The 15,988-nt window shown below is 35.1% G+C and overlaps 1 protein-coding gene across 8 annotated transcripts in view; it reads right to left on the reverse strand.

The window, feature by feature from the left end:
* Positions 1 to 2,444: 2,444 nt before the first annotated feature.
* The window catches only part of Blimp-1 (PR domain zinc finger protein 1), an 88,743-nt gene continuing 75,199 nt past the window's right edge, over positions 2,445 to 15,988 (reverse strand). For all 8 annotated transcript variants that reach the window (XM_074178602.1, XM_074178607.1, XM_074178600.1 and 5 more), the window contains 3 exons: positions 15,395 to 15,647; positions 13,685 to 15,340; positions 2,445 to 4,736 (listed from right to left, as the gene is read on the reverse strand). In XM_074178602.1, the coding sequence (XP_074034703.1) occupies positions 4,504 to 4,736; positions 13,685 to 15,340; positions 15,395 to 15,647 (2,142 nt within the window). In that variant the 3' untranslated portion in view covers positions 2,445 to 4,503. The remainder of the gene's footprint in view (positions 4,737 to 13,684; positions 15,341 to 15,394; positions 15,648 to 15,988) is intronic.

Below are 15,988 nucleotides of genomic sequence, written 5' to 3' on the forward strand. Positions count from 1 at the left end.
CCAGTAGACCAACCTTCCATAAAGGCTTGCCTGGAGCTTGATATATTTTTATCTGTCCAAATTTTTGTGAGAGTATGACCTGCGTTTACCCACGTTTCGTCCTGATAGTAAATTGGCCTTCCTTCAGCCCAAAATTTTCGTATAGATCTTAGATACTTTCTTCTCCAACATATTATCTCTTCCCGGTCAATCAAAAGTGATTTTCGGTCTGATTTCCTCCACCGGAAATTTAATTCTTTTAAAACTTGCCACAATTTGGTTCGTCCGACATGAGGCAAATCCGGGTCGTCTCTAACTTTTTGTAAAATTTTGTTTAAGTTGGGTATTTCTTTTTTGTAAAAAAATTCGTGAATTTTCCTTCAAATACCATTTTTGGCAAATTCATCAATTTCAATAGGTTTTCTCCCCCTCTTTAAGTATTCGTTTGTATTTGGGTTAGCTATACCTTTTTTTTCTTTCTGATAGGAACCTATATATTGTTGACTCCCCTACGCCCGTCATGTTGGCACAACTCTTGATTATGTTCTGAACAGTGTTTGTGGGATTCTGAGAAACCAGAGCATCGTGAACGTTCAAAACAATAGTCTTCTCTCTTGGTGAATAGACAGACTTACTGACTGTACGCAACAGTACCGGTGTAAAACTTGATGATGATGATGATGACGAAGCCATCGCAAGCAATCAAACAAAACAAGCAGGAACGAAAGGTACGTATATGTTTGTAGGAATATGAAAAAAAGTTACTCACGCACTGCACAAAATTCGCAAAATAAATATTAGAGACGTTAATTACTGCCGTAGACGCCGAAACACCAACGAGCCGTAAATTAAATGCGATTAAAAAATGTACTAAACCAAAAATTATTTTCGTTCGTAACAACTTCACCCTTTCAAGGCAAGTTTCGAATATAAACTGAAGCTTTATATTTAATGAATAAACATCTCAGGAACCTCCGCCTATGATTTTACGAGTTTTACGACCGTTTTATGACTTGGGCCCTCTTTTTGTGCTATCGACAAATTATGAACGGACTATAGGAAAAAGTGATATTCCTGTACTCGTAATTCAGTGTTTAATGTTTTGAAAGTAATTGTTTCGGTAGGGTTCTTTCCAGTTTGTGTCTGGAAGAAACTTCTGTGCATGATGCATCTTTGTGAATAGTTTATTTTGGAATTGATTCCTTAAGGGGTACCTAATTATTGAACTTGTAGCAAACATTTATCCACTGCTGATAATTGTTCAAACATTCATTAACTCAGCACTTGTGTCCGGGCTGTTTCAAAACATTACAAACTTTCAATATACTGTATAATATAAAGAGAATATATTCCAAAAACACTTTATTGTGAGATTTTCACTAAATTGTTTTACAAAAACGCAACACGTGTTTCGCCATACAATGGCTTCAATGGATTTTCATCAAGTATCGGCCGATTCCATTATATATATAAAGAGAATAAACAAACTATAAAACACTTGACGATGAAAATGTTCACCAAAGAAACTTTTAAAAAAATTTTTAAACCAACCACAAACTCACAAAATAATCCTCTATTCTAAAATTAACTGTGAATTGCCGGAGTAGGTGTTCGCCCGACTCACGATCGAAAAGTCGCGTGTTCGATATCCACCGGTTATATTTTTCGAGACAATTCATCTAATTGAAGTCGGGATGATTCTGCAAGGTGGCTTGGGAAGTTGTTATTATTGCCTACCTAGAACACGAATTTAATGATCAGAGTAATCCATTCCTTTGAAACAAAAAAAGTTCACTCACTGTCAGTAACGTCAAAATTGTTGTCACTATGTCACTGATGACATAGTGTGTTTGCAACCACGCATTACCTCTTTCTTCAGGTAACCCCTCGTCTGAAGTTGACTATATTTCGCAATCTCCCTAAACTCTGGTTTTCTCTCTTGCTGCAAAGCGATATCTTTTGCGAACGTCGGGAAACACAATAACGTCAGAGATCAAATATGTCGTTTGAGAAAGCGACAAAAAAATCATTATTTAATGAAAGTTGTGAGCAGGCTGTTACCTCAGGAAGTCTTCCCCATCTACAGTTAAGCATGAAACTCAAGAGTATCAACTATAACAATCATCAATATGGTGTCCGAAGCGAAGATCATCTAAGAAATTTCGGAAATTTCTTTTTAATATTGTTTCAATTCGTGTATAAGTATTTAAAAATTTATTGATTTTTACTATCACTTGTTCCAACTCTGGAATTAAATTTCTTCTTTGCTTAGACCTAATTTGTTTTTTCAATTTTTCGTTATTTGCACGTTGTTTGTTATTGAAGTTTACTTCTTTCGTAATACCTTACTCTAACATTTTGGTTTCAAATTCAGAATCTGTCAAGACTTTTTTGAATTCAGTTAGTCATCTGCTTAAACTCAAATTAAGTGAAACGGTAAACCTACTAAATGAAAGTGTATGGTGTATTTTTTATAATTTTAATAGTCATATGAACATTTTTACATGCATCAAATATACCAAAATAGTTTTGAAAACTTCAAAGTGAAAATGAAAAAGATACAAAAATCTGACAACGTAAATAGCGAATTTTCTAACACTAAGTATGACCTAAGTTATGGGGTGAAGAAAATAATCATAAAACCATACCTTTGTAAAGAAAAAAGAACAAGGTACCCACCTTAGTCTACTTTATCATTCTGAAATTCGTGCACATCATGTATTTGTTCAAAACAAAGGCAGCTCTTGAGGGTTTCACCCACCATAGAAGAAATATTAACCTCTACAGCAGACTAAGAATCTAATCCAGCCTACCAACTTTTGTTCGAGTCAATATTTACTGTCTGTGGAGGATATTATGAACAGCTTATGCTACAAAAATAAATAACGGATCCTAAAGGAATTGTTTGTACATGGTACATACTACTTTGCAACTATCTTATAAACTTTTGGATATTATTTGCGAAATTGAATATGATATTACCACCAGTTTATGAATAATGATTCACTGTTCCCGCAATTAAATAAAAACGAAAATATACTCTGCATAATAAATAAAATGTATGTACACAGGCAAGTTGTCGAAACCATTTACAAAACTTTTACAAAACTCCTACAAATTTCCAGGTAGGTACCTGAACTGAGAAATATTTACAAACTCCAAATATACAAAAATATGTTTTTACAAAAAATATGATCGATGATATATACTCATAATTTGAACCAAACTCAATTTTAATACTGATTCTCTTAGTGCAAGCGGAAAATTGATTTCTCCACTGCTAGTATCATTCAATCAATGGACCAGGTTGATGTGAAAACATGCTTTGATGTGATGTTGTAGTTGATCTATCGTATGTGTGTTATTTAAATCTGAGAAGAGTGATATCTGATTATATCGCCCAAAAATTATAATACTGATCCATCGACTATTTAAGCCGAATATTTTCACACACTTAAAAAGAATTGTCACAAGCACCATTTAGTATTCGAAATATTACGTACACAGAATTACATGTATTTAAATATTAGCGTTAGGAGAAATGGATGAACTTATTTGGTTTATATTTATTTGGATATATTGAAATAAGTAATTTATGGACGAGATATGCATTGAATAAATTGTTTCAGAAATTGAGAAGTTCATTTTCGCCAGTCATTGTTTTAATGCATATCGCAGATTTGGAAGTGAATTAAGAAGTAATTCAATATTTATCGTCGAAAGACCTAGATAAACTATGTGGAAATTTTCAACTGTTTAGTGAAACAATTTAATCTTTGAATTGTTACCCAAAAACTAGATCAGAAAAAGACAAGAACAAAAATGCCAAGAATCCCATTTATATACTGATCAAGTTCATCGGTTTTTAAGTCTTTTCAGGAAATTTTCGGTCATAACATCTAAACATTAAACCAAGTAACCGTCAATTTTAGACTATATAAAAATCCAAGTCATGGTTACAATATTGCTTTTTCATAATCAGTCTAAATTCAAAATTCGGGTATTTCCATAAAATACTTCATATATATATATATAACTATCAATAAATACTAAATAAATTATTCATCTCAACAGTAGTAATGAGTATCTTCAGAAAAAAACACTTTAATCAGTACTATACTTCGCTCCAAAATGCATAAAATTTGAATGTTTCTACAAAATCTAAGAAAAGGAAACAAAAATGTTCTCTTCGATATGTTATCATAATTATTTTCCAATTGGTTTCCAATAAGTATTCATGCCATTTCATGTTATCAGAAAATTTGGCATTCAACGTAATAATGAATACTATAACAAGTAACCTCCCAAAGATCATTTTCGTTTCCAAAAAAACTGAGTCTGCAACAAACATAAACAAAAAACATACAACATTTTTGGAACACAGCATGTCAGCATTCTTCAAGAATAAATAAACATTAAAAACTTAACAGAAATTATAACTAATGAGCAGTCACACAGATTTGGACTGTGTAATGGAAATATTCCACAATTATGTCCCAAATCCGCAGCAGAAATAAATACATTTTAGGTACACTCAATTATATGGGGTTGACTCGACTCTATGACACTCGGCCTGGTCTCCTTTCCGGGGTGGAGGTTGATTTGGGTAGACCTCTGGTGTGTGCCATTTTGAATCAAGGAAGGTAGCGGCCTGGAAAGTCCAGGATGTAGCACAGGATGGCTCAGTTGAGGTTGGGAGTTGTGGTTTTCGTAAAGATCTTTTGGGTCGTCGTGGCCATCCTTGAGATCCATGGATCCTGTAAAAGTTGAAAAAATTAAATAAAAATTCATTAGTTTGCTAAGTAAAGAAATAAAATATGTTGCAATAGGGACCTTAATTGATGAAACATCCAACTTTCGAGGACACATACAATGTAATCTAGATAATTTTTTTTTATATATATGAACAAATCAGGCCATTTACTGAAAAGTTTTTATCAGAACGACTGAACAAATGTTTATTGGTACCCAGAAAAAGCAATTGAGCACAAATTTTCAAAGAGTCAAAGAGTAATTCCCGAGAGTTATTTCTGCTTTGATAATTATTCATTTCAAATAATGGTGGACGAGCGGGTTTGATGTCGTCGAGTGAAACTACATTTTTATCAAGACTCGTTGCTCCGATCGACTTTCCACACGAGTACTTTTATTCATAAAATTGTCCAAGTAACCTTAATTTGTTGAAAAATATTGAAAAATATCTGTCATTTCAAAGTTTTGGGGTGTGGACCATCGGGGGTAGTCCGTTCCTGACTTTGTAGCAAAACAACTGACTCCTGCATGAAAGCTCATCGACGGAATTCATTTGTTTAGTCAACTACCAAAATTTGGATGATTTTGAATATTCACTTGAAAAGTTATCAAAGAAAAACATTTTTCATTTTGTAACTTCGAGGGCCCGTAACTTGGTTACGAAGACTTTTAGGAAAAAAAGTTATATGAAGTACTGGTGATATTTTGACCCCATCTATACATTCCCGAGAGGAAAAGAGGAAGTCCAGGGACACCCTGTATATCATTCGAAATAATTTTTTTGAACACTGAGAGAATGAAAGTTCGATTACATTTTTTTCTCATTTTTTCAGTGGAACATCCTTTATTTTATTTTTATTTGAAAGCTTTCTATGAAAATACGGGGTTGCTTGCGTATATACCAACAGACAAAACAAATTCCGAAAACAATTTTTGTCCGAAAGAAGAGTTGGAAAGATTACGTTATTTCATTATCGAAAAATAATCCGATTTCGATACTGAGGGAATCAGTATTTGAATAAATTTTTTTCAAAGGAAAAATTATGTTATTCTGTAGATTCTATACAACCCCGAATTTTTGCAACTGCTGTTGTGAAATGGGACGATCAGATAAATCAGCAGTGACGGAACAAGCGCTTAGTGAGAAAGATCACCAAATCCTCTTTGGAGGAGTTGAGTTGTTATCGCTGGCCGAGGAATATCATAGTCGGCTAGTCCAGGACGTGAAAGAAGAAACACTAGAACTCAACCCAAAATGGAACCCAATCCTCGCCAAAACGAAGATAGCGCACCGCCCAGATGCCCATAAGATCAACACAACTTACTGCTTCGTCGCCTCGATTTTTCCCAACCTATCTCGTTCAGAATTAAATATATCATTCGATCGAGAATACAACAGCCTGCTTTCAACATTTGAGAAGCCTCTGAAGAAGCTAACGATGTTATGAAACGTTATGAAAAAATTCGGCATTATGACGGCCCTCAAAACTGACAAAAGATACTGATGTTATATCAATCATTATGATATAATAATAATATAATAATCAATTAATGACTATAAGGAAATGAATATTCCGAAATAATAATCTCTCCCAACTACCTACACACTACGGTCTGGTAAACGTCTGTGGAAAAACTACTTCCCCGGCTAATACCACGCTGGATATTAAATTATATCCGACAGATATTTATGTAAGATTTCTCACAGAGGCTAGTCTCGCAGATGTTTCTCGTTTATCCAGCAGCAGGTCCATACTGAACTTATTCAAGTAGATCACCTGCAGACCGCGGTTACGAGGTATTAGTTTCATTATCAATAATATTATCTTGTTTGAATTGGAAGTGGGTTTATTTTTTAAGTGACATTAGTTTGTGGGAGACAATTTTTCGGTTTTCTACTTCCCCATCTTTATACGAAAAATGTTGTAAATGTCGGAAGTGAGAAAGCAATTAAATTCAAAGTGAACTGTTCACAAAGATGTACGGATCATGCATAGAAGAAACATTCAAATACGAACTGAAAGTGAAAGCCCTAACGAAACATCCACTTTCACATTATCACTAAGTATACACGAAATGAAAAGTACTACGAAAATCACTTTTTCCTATTTATTTTGTATTCCCAAACGTTCGCCAAGGAATTGAAACAGATATCAATCACAGAAATGCTACATAATATAATATCTGAAAGAGTTACGATATAAAATTCCACTTACGTGGAATGATATTCCCAATGGCGTACTTCGAAGTTTCGGAATAACTTACTTATATTATTACCTCATCAATATCTTTATTGATAACGTAACAAGACAAAGCATGCATATCATTCATAAAATTACGACTTTTTGTCATCTGACGAGACAATTCTATTCATGTCATGATGGTAGTACGTAAAAGCATTCGTAATTGCTTTCTTCATTTCTTAGGAAATTTTCCACATTTTTTGCGCGAAGATGGTGAAGTAAAAAGCCAAAAAGGTTTTTTTTTTCATCAACAAATATCCATTTTGTAAATTTTCCTTTTTCTAGGTTCTACACCTGGAAAAATGATTGAAATTCACCTCGGAATTTTCATTTCGAACGAAAAAAATTACTTCAGTTTTATTGAAAATATACTCTCTCTATTGAATAATTCACATCTCCGAGAGTAATTTCAGTAGGCAGTGTACTTTTCATTGAGAATTAAACGTATAATTTCATGTGGAGAGAATGGGTATTCCCTCTTAGTGAAATGTAAATTTTCGCCATCTCTTTAGCGAATGTAAAGTTACGCTTGTATTTGTGAGTGATTATTGTATTGTTCATTCTTGTCTACAAAAGCGCATCGGTTTGTCTGACGTGTGCATTAGAATATCTTTGTTATTGGTGAAAATAAGTAAAGAAGGTGAGTACATTTCTTGTAGAATTTCAATAACTAGTCCAATAAACAGATGAATTCATTGAGTTTTCTTGTTATGCATTATACAGTGTTTTTTTTATTACAAGTATATCCTAACCTCACATCGCGAATTATTTCATACTATATGGAATAGTACAACATATATTATTTTAACTGATTTTCAAATAATTACATAACATATATTTGAAAATGTTTGTGATAATTACTGAATGGTATTGAGAAAAAGAGATATACTCGATAGCAGTGGCGTGACTCATCAGTGACGCCGTATGCACGATCCATTTTAAAAATGAATTTCGATGAGGAATAAAGTTTCGTATTGGTGGTTGCAAATATCGACAATGTTAAATCGTAATTCCATTCACCTAAAAAATATCTGAACGTTTTATTCGTATCTCTCATAATTTTGGATAAATTTGAGGATTTATGATTCTTATTATTGAACTTGAAAACATTTTTGCGATGGGAGGCAAGTTGGAACTCAAAATTGAAGGAATCGAGAAACACTTTAGGACCTTTTTGTTTCTGTTGAAGAGGTGAACAAAACACTTCACCACCTCATACCATATCATTATAGCTATATTTGCTATATTTCAGATGTTGGAAAACATTTGGAAAAATCTAATTTTTTATTTAAACGGTTGAATATGTATCAAAAATTTTTGAGAAATATTAATATTGAATTCAAACTAGTAGTAGTTTTTCTCTAGGAATGTGTGTTCGTCAACTTACTGTGTTTTTAGATTTCTAAACCTATTCATTTGATGATATTTCATTTCTCTTTTAGGATAATAATAGAAATTCAGGAAAAAAGAAAAAAAATATTACTTTCATTTCTCTATCCGAATAATACCACCATGAGCAAGAAAGAAAATGTGTTAGTTTGAAGAATGTTTTTTTTATTTTGTACTGTTATTTGACTTTTTTGAAAATGAAAAAAAATGTTTTGTAGAATTTCATTTCAAGAATGTATATGAACTTATTTTGTATATATATTTTTTTAGTATATCAATGTGTGATATGTCTTGTGCATTCAATTATCTAAATTATGAGGAAAAATGGCCACTTAAGAGTCAAGAGTCAACATCCGATTGAGGTATCATTATCTTCAAAACTACTCTGAATACGGACCTTCTTACAACGGAATATCCCAAGGTAATATAACCCGTAAATGAAAAATTACACCGTAAAATTTTATCAGAGTATTGAATTCCACTGTGAAATTATATAATAGTGTAAAATTCTACTGTAAAATTCTGTCAAGAGTGTAATATCTCGATATAAATTTATATCGCAACTTTACCCTATAAAGTTTTATTTCAACACAAAAGTACACTCAAAATGAAAAATTACACTGAAAAATTCCACACTTGTCTCGCTAATATGGGCGGTAATTAAATTGCCACCGGTACCGGTGGAAAAATTTTTACCAGTATATGGGAGGCATGAATAATGACGCTTCCCTCTTATCTTCTGAAGGAACTCAGAAGAAACTATTGGAAAACAGCTTTGTTCACTCTGTGTATTATTTCAGTTTAGTTTTTCTTTTATGACTGATTGTAATATGTTTTCATAGAAACGATAAGTTATTGATAAAACAAAAAAAAATAAAACAAGAAGTTTGAGAAGTAGTTTCAACTGATTTTTCAATTGCAAAACTTTTGTATTTCTGCTAAATCCAAAAGGTTATGGGCCCAGTACACGTAACTGTGTTCTGAGAAATCCTGTAAATAAGTTTTGCACAAGTTTATTTTGCGAAAAAGTGTCAGTGTCACATCGAGTTATACTTCTGGTTCTAACAAGCCAAGAAAGTGAGTAAAGATGGACAAGCTGAGGTCTCTTCACATCCAAAAGTTTGATGGAACTAATTTCCACCTGTGGAAGTATCAGATGCAAATTATCTTCAACGCCGAAGGACTTCTGAACCTAGTTGACGGACAGAAACGAAAGCCTGCAATCACAGATGATGAAAAGGAAAAGAAAGAATGGGAAGAATCCAATTCGAAGGCCATGCTTATCATTTCAACAGCAATGGAGTTTGATCAATTACAGACAGTGATGAGTTGTAAAACAGCACCAGAAATGTGGAGTCGACTAAAAATCATCCACGAACAAAGGTCGTCAGTTAATAAGGTGACGCTGAAACAGAAGTTTTTCAACTATAGAATGTCCGAAATTGATAGTATTGCTCAGCACATTAGCAAAATCGAATCAATGGCACAAGCTCTTGCTGACGTAGGTGAACAGATTTCCGATATCGATAAAATAGCTAAAGTTTTGGGAAGTCTTCCTGCCAAATATGGATCCTTCATCACAGCGTGGGATTCCTATGATGAAACCAAGCAAACGTTCAATAACCTGACGGCTCGTTTGCTGAAGGAAGAAATGAGTCTATCCCAAAATGACGAAGCCGCAACAGCATTTGTAGCAGCAAAACCAAATTCGCATCATTCAGATAGATACGACTCCTCTAGTAGCCATGCTAATCGTTCGAATCTTCAGCAAAAGAAGAATGTTGAATGTTTTTATTGCCACAAGAAAGGTCACTATAAGTCCGAGTGCAGGTACAGGTCAGCTAATAAAAACAAAGATAACCGACAACTGAAAAATCATCAGTGGAAATTCAAACATCAAGCCTTGAGTGCCGAGTGGAAAAATCTCGAAATTAAAGGCTACGATAATGCTTGGTTGGCGGACAGTGCAGCATCAAAGCACATGACATTTCACAAAGAATGGTTCACAGAGCTCCATCCAATAAATCCTCGAGTATCAATTCAGCTCGGAGATAATTCTTTTGTATATGCAGAAGGAATTGGTTCAATAGAAGTGGAAGCTGTGTTAAGAAAGGAAAAGTTATCATGTACTTTACAAAATACCCTTTATGTGCCAAATCTGAAGAAAAATCTTTTCTCAGTGAGAGCTGTGACTGAGAAAAATTTGAAGGTTATTTTTAAAAATGATAAGATCGAAATTTATAACTCTACAAAGTTAGTGGCAGCTGGAAGAAAACAGTATAATCATTGCTTCAAAATGTTATTTGAAAACCCTAAAGAAAGCCAAGCCAATGTAGCAAGCATACTCAATTCAGTTATGTTATGGCATGAAAGATTAGGTCACGTTAATTTCCAAACTTTGAAGGAAATGGCTGATGAAGGTCGAATCCCAGGACCGAAAATAGCTAGTACAGAAGGTTTGTTCTGCGAATCCTGCCAATTTGGGAAGCAATCTCGAAAACCATTCAAAGCCAGTATCAATGAACGAGCTATTAGACCCGGAGAATATATACATTCCGATGTAAGTGGAAAGATGCCTTGTACATCCATTGGTGGAGCTGATTACTTCGTTCTGTTCAAAGATGAGAACACCTCATATCGCTGGGTGTATTTCATAAAACACAAAAGTGATGTGTATTCCAAATTCCTCGAATTTGAGAGAATGCTCGAAAGACAAAGTGAGAGTAAAATGAAAATACTCCGGACAGATAATGGAGCAGAATATATTAACCAACAATTCAAAAATCATTTACAAAGGAGAGGAATCATCCATGAAAGAAGCTCCGCATATAATCCTGAACAAAATGGTACAGTTGAAAGGGATATGAGAACAGTAGTCGAAAGTGCCAGAGCTATGCTTGCAAATACTGATTTATCAGACGAACTTTGGGCTGAAGCAGTCAACACATCAGTTTACACTCTGAATCGTCGAGTTTGTAAGAAAACAGGCAATGAAACACCCTACGAAAAATGGTCAGGAAAAGCGTTGGATCTAAGTCATATGAAGAAATTTGGGGTTGAGGCATATGCACACATTCCTAATAGATTCAGGAATAAACTCGAACAGAAATCAAAGGAAATGATATTTGTTGGATATGATGGTTACAGTTCTAATTATAGACTTCTTGATCCCCAATCGAAGAAAATTTCAATTATGCGAAATGTTAACTTCAACGAAGATATAGTCGCAAAAAACGGCCCCAAATATGGATACCTAGAACTTCAAGGAAGAGACAGTACGAACCCTGCAGCAGAACGCAATGAAATGGAAACAGATTTTCATCAAGATCAGGGGCAGGACGATTCAATCATTGATAATGAATCGACAGAAAATCCATCCAGTATTCAACTTCGAAATGGAGCCTGCATCAATATACCATTGAGATATCGTGAAAATTATGACATAGCAATGGCAGCTGTCATCGATGAACCAAAAACGTATTCAGAAGCAATGTCTAGTGCTTTCAAAACAGAATGGAGAAAAGCTATGGAAGAAGAAATGGCCTCTTTGGAACAAAACAACACCTGGTGTCTTGAGAAACTGCCCACAGATCAAACAGCTATTGGTTGCAAGTGGGTTTTTAGAATCAAATATAAACCAGACAACACTATTCTCAGATTCAAAGCAAGATTGTGCGCTAAAGGTTATTCGCAAACAGCTGGAATCGACTACCACGAAACGTTTTCTCCTGTGATTAGATATGACTCAATACGAATTCTTCTTGCACTGGCGGCAGCTGAAAACATGGAAATGAAGCAATTCGATGTCAAGACGGCATTTTTAAATGGAGATCTTCAAGACAATATTTACATGTGTCAACCAGAAGGATTTGAAAGTAGTGATCCTTCCTTGGTTTGCAAGCTAATAAAAAGCCTATATGGTCTGAAGCAGAGTCCACGTTGCTGGAATCAAAAATTTGTAGAATTTATGACAAAATTCTCGTTTACACAACTGAATGCAGACAAATGTGTTTTTCGAGCAAAGTTTCAAGGAGAAGAGTTATATATTGCTCTTTACGTAGACGACGGACTGATCTTATCGAAGTCAACTGAAATTATTGATATGGTATTGAAGGAACTTGCATTACAATTCAAAATAACTACCGGAAATGGAAATTACTTTGTGGGAATTGAAATACATCGAGAAAGAGAACTAAACCAGATTTTCATAAGCCAGCAGGGATATTTATCAAGGATCCTGGATAAGTTCAATATGTTCGACTGCAATCCGAATTCCACACCAGCAGATCCAAATGTAGTCCAGGAAATGGGACAACGCACGACTAGTGAAGAACAGGAAATGGAATCTATACCCTACAGAGAAGCAGTAGGATCTTTAATGTTTTTGGCAACTGTAACAAGGCCAGACATTATGTATGCAGTTAGTCAAGTGAGCAGATTCTTGTCAAAGCCAAGGAAGGTACATTGGGTTGCTGTTAAACGAATATTTAGATATTTGAAAGGAAGTCGTGATGTTGGTATCAAATATGGAACAGGAAGAATGAACTTGCAAGCCTTTTCTGATGCAGATTTTGCCGGGAACATTGATACTCGCAAATCAACAACTGGCTACGCAACTATGATGAATGGAGGTATCGTAACATGGTCTTCACATCAACAAAAATGTGTATCGAGATCAACAACCGAATCAGAATACATAGCAGCGTCTGATGCAGCTCAAGAAATTGTTTGGATACGTTCGTTTCTACATGAATTGAAAATTGTAGTAGAAGAATCGACAATATTGTTCGTCGATAATCAAGGTGCTATTAGTTTGGTTAAAAATCAAGAACATCACAGGAAAACCAAACATATCGACATAAAATTTCATTACATAAGGGAACAAGTGGAGAATGGATTGCTATCTCTATCGTATGTCTGTTCAGAGGAACAACTTGCAGACATGTTCACCAAGCCACTTCCAAGAATGAAATTTATGAAAAATAGAAATGCATTATCCATCTCTTCAAGAACGTGAACAAAGAGTGGGAGTATTGGAAAACAGCTTTGTTCACTCTGTGTATTATTTCAGTTTAGTTTTTCTTTTATGACTGATTGTAATATGTTTTCATAGAAACGATAAGTTATTGATAAAACAAAAAAAAATAAAACAAGAAGTTTGAGAAGTAGTTTCAACTGATTTTTCAATTGCAAAACTTTTGTATTTCTGCTAAATCCAAAAGAAACCATTCCTAGCTAGGCAACAATTTTTTGTTCAAAGTGATAAAGAATCAATTGATTGGTGATGAGAAGTTATTCATTGATAGATAAAACAAACTCACCCAAACTGCCATCAGATCCAGAATAGTCGTAGTAACAATTTGGAGATCCATCATTTTTAAGCTCTTCCTCATTCGGCCTGCAGCCTGTTGTCTTCCAGTGCGTCCTCAACCCCGAAGCACTAATATAGTTTTTGCCACACTCCAAACACATGTAAGGCCTCTCGTTCGTGTGCAGACGTTTGTGAAGTTTGAGATGAACGAATTGGGTGAACTTGGCAGGGCAGAATTCACATACGAACGGTTTGAGTCCACTGTGCAATCTCATATGCGTTTTTAGGTTGGAGGTGGAAGAAAATTTCTTATTGCAAACCGCGCACTCATGTGGACGTTCGCCTGTGTGCACCAGGTGATGTTTCTGTAGATGAGCAAGCTGAGTAAATGATTTCGAACAAACATTGCATGTGAAAGGTCGTTCTCCACTATGTGTTCTCAAATGAACCTTCAAGTTGGATAACTGGCCAAATGTTTTCTTGCAGACATTACATTCATAATGCATTTTACCATCTTTCTTTTTCAAAGGATAAGGAAGACTCCTGTATCCTCTAGAGGGACCTCCGTTTGGGCTAGTGGGGTTACTTGAGCACAAATCGACGTCATACCGTTCAGGGCTTCGGGAAGAAGGGGCTAGCACACTATTATTGATCTGAAGAGGCGGCAATGGAGTTAGCAAGTGGTGAGTCATATTGAGATGCGCTGAGGGAACCAGCAAATTTGTTCCATTATTGTGATGATTACTTACGAAATTACTCGCAGGAGGGGAGTGGGGATGAGGGGGAGAAGAATTCATAGTACTGTGAACTATACCACCTGGAGACGGGTAGACCGCATAGTAACTTGTGGGTTGGTTATTGTTGTGGTAAGATTCAGTGGTGTGAGTCAGATAGATATTAGTTTGTAGCGGACTTGTTGTTTTCAGTGCGGCTCTACTTGGGGAAACTATATGCGACTGGATATTGGAGCTGGAATCTGCGCTACAAGAAACTGTGCCATATCTGTGGCTCTTCTTGTACGAATACGCCATCTCCGTAGGTGAACTTGGAGGTGTAGATGTGTTGCCCTGACTTTTGTCGTTATTGTTATTGTCAAGCTTAGTTCTCAGTAAAATATTTTCCAGAATACTTGAAGATGGGGGTGTGTATTTAGGAAGTCCATTAGTCGATTTGACTTCTGCTTCATAAAAGTGTTTGTTATTAGGAACTTCATGGGGTGGTGAGTCCATCACGATCACGGATGTTGGGGGTATAATAATTCTCGAGGTTGGTGTTGTTAATTCAGGTACTGAATCATCCATTCTTGAGTCTTTATCAGCCTCTTGATCACAATCATTTTTAACAGGCTTATAATGATAGGGTTTGGTGACCTTGTATTTAACTTTCCTGCATTCATTTTCTTGGTTTTCTGGGCATACTGGTTTGATGACAGCGGTTTCTTTCGTGGATTTTTTACTATAATCTAAAACGTAGTTATTTTCACTATCAGAGTCACTGGATTCTTCGGGCGGGGTGAAAATGTCTTCGTGGTACTCATTGCTATGGTAGCCTTCGTCCGACCTGACACTTCCCTCAGGTGGAGTCAGTTGTTGTTCATATGGATTTTCCTTTAATGGTGGATCGATTGTACTAACTGTTAGCATTTCTGTCGACTGGTGTTCTTCCCCTAAACAAAAAAAATTATAATGTTTGGTCTCTTACATAATTCTTAAGGACTTACTTATCCTTTGAAGCATTTGCTCTGAAGATACAGGATAGTTCAGTCTCTCAGCAAACTCCTTGCAGTACCAAACCAGCAATTCTTGGTTTGGTTCGATAGGTTTGATAGTGTAGAAATAAATATTCATTTCGTGCTGATACGCGATCAAGTTTTGGGAATCAATGGAGGAAGGCGGACTGACGTATCTCATCCAGTTGGCTTTAGAAGTATCAAATCCATCAATGTAGTAGTAGAGTTCATTATCCTTGTAAATCTGAAATAATCATCAAATAATATAAGTTTGATATTCTCGATTACAGTTGATGATTATATGATAAAGTATTGAAAATGTTAAGAACAGAAACATTGATCCCATCTCTTAAGTAAAATCTTGTTTTACGGAATCATTGCCTTTGCAATCGTTCGAAAAGAAAGGAAATGCCTAATTATTATTATTCAGAGGAAGGTTGCAAATAGTAATGAAATAAATGTGCCTAATAATTTTCCCGTAAGTGCTACAACTACGCCTGTGTCGGACAGAGTAGATGAATTATTGAATAAGCACAAAATATTTTCTCCTATTCTTCCAAATTTCTTTTGAAAAAATTGTTTGAT

Source organism: Leptinotarsa decemlineata, unplaced genomic scaffold (assembly GCF_025532065.1).
Source record: "Leptinotarsa decemlineata unplaced genomic scaffold, Ldec_3_MD MMD2_tig00004204_RagTag_RagTag, whole genome shotgun sequence".
Taxonomy (NCBI): domain Eukaryota; kingdom Metazoa; phylum Arthropoda; class Insecta; order Coleoptera; family Chrysomelidae; genus Leptinotarsa; species Leptinotarsa decemlineata.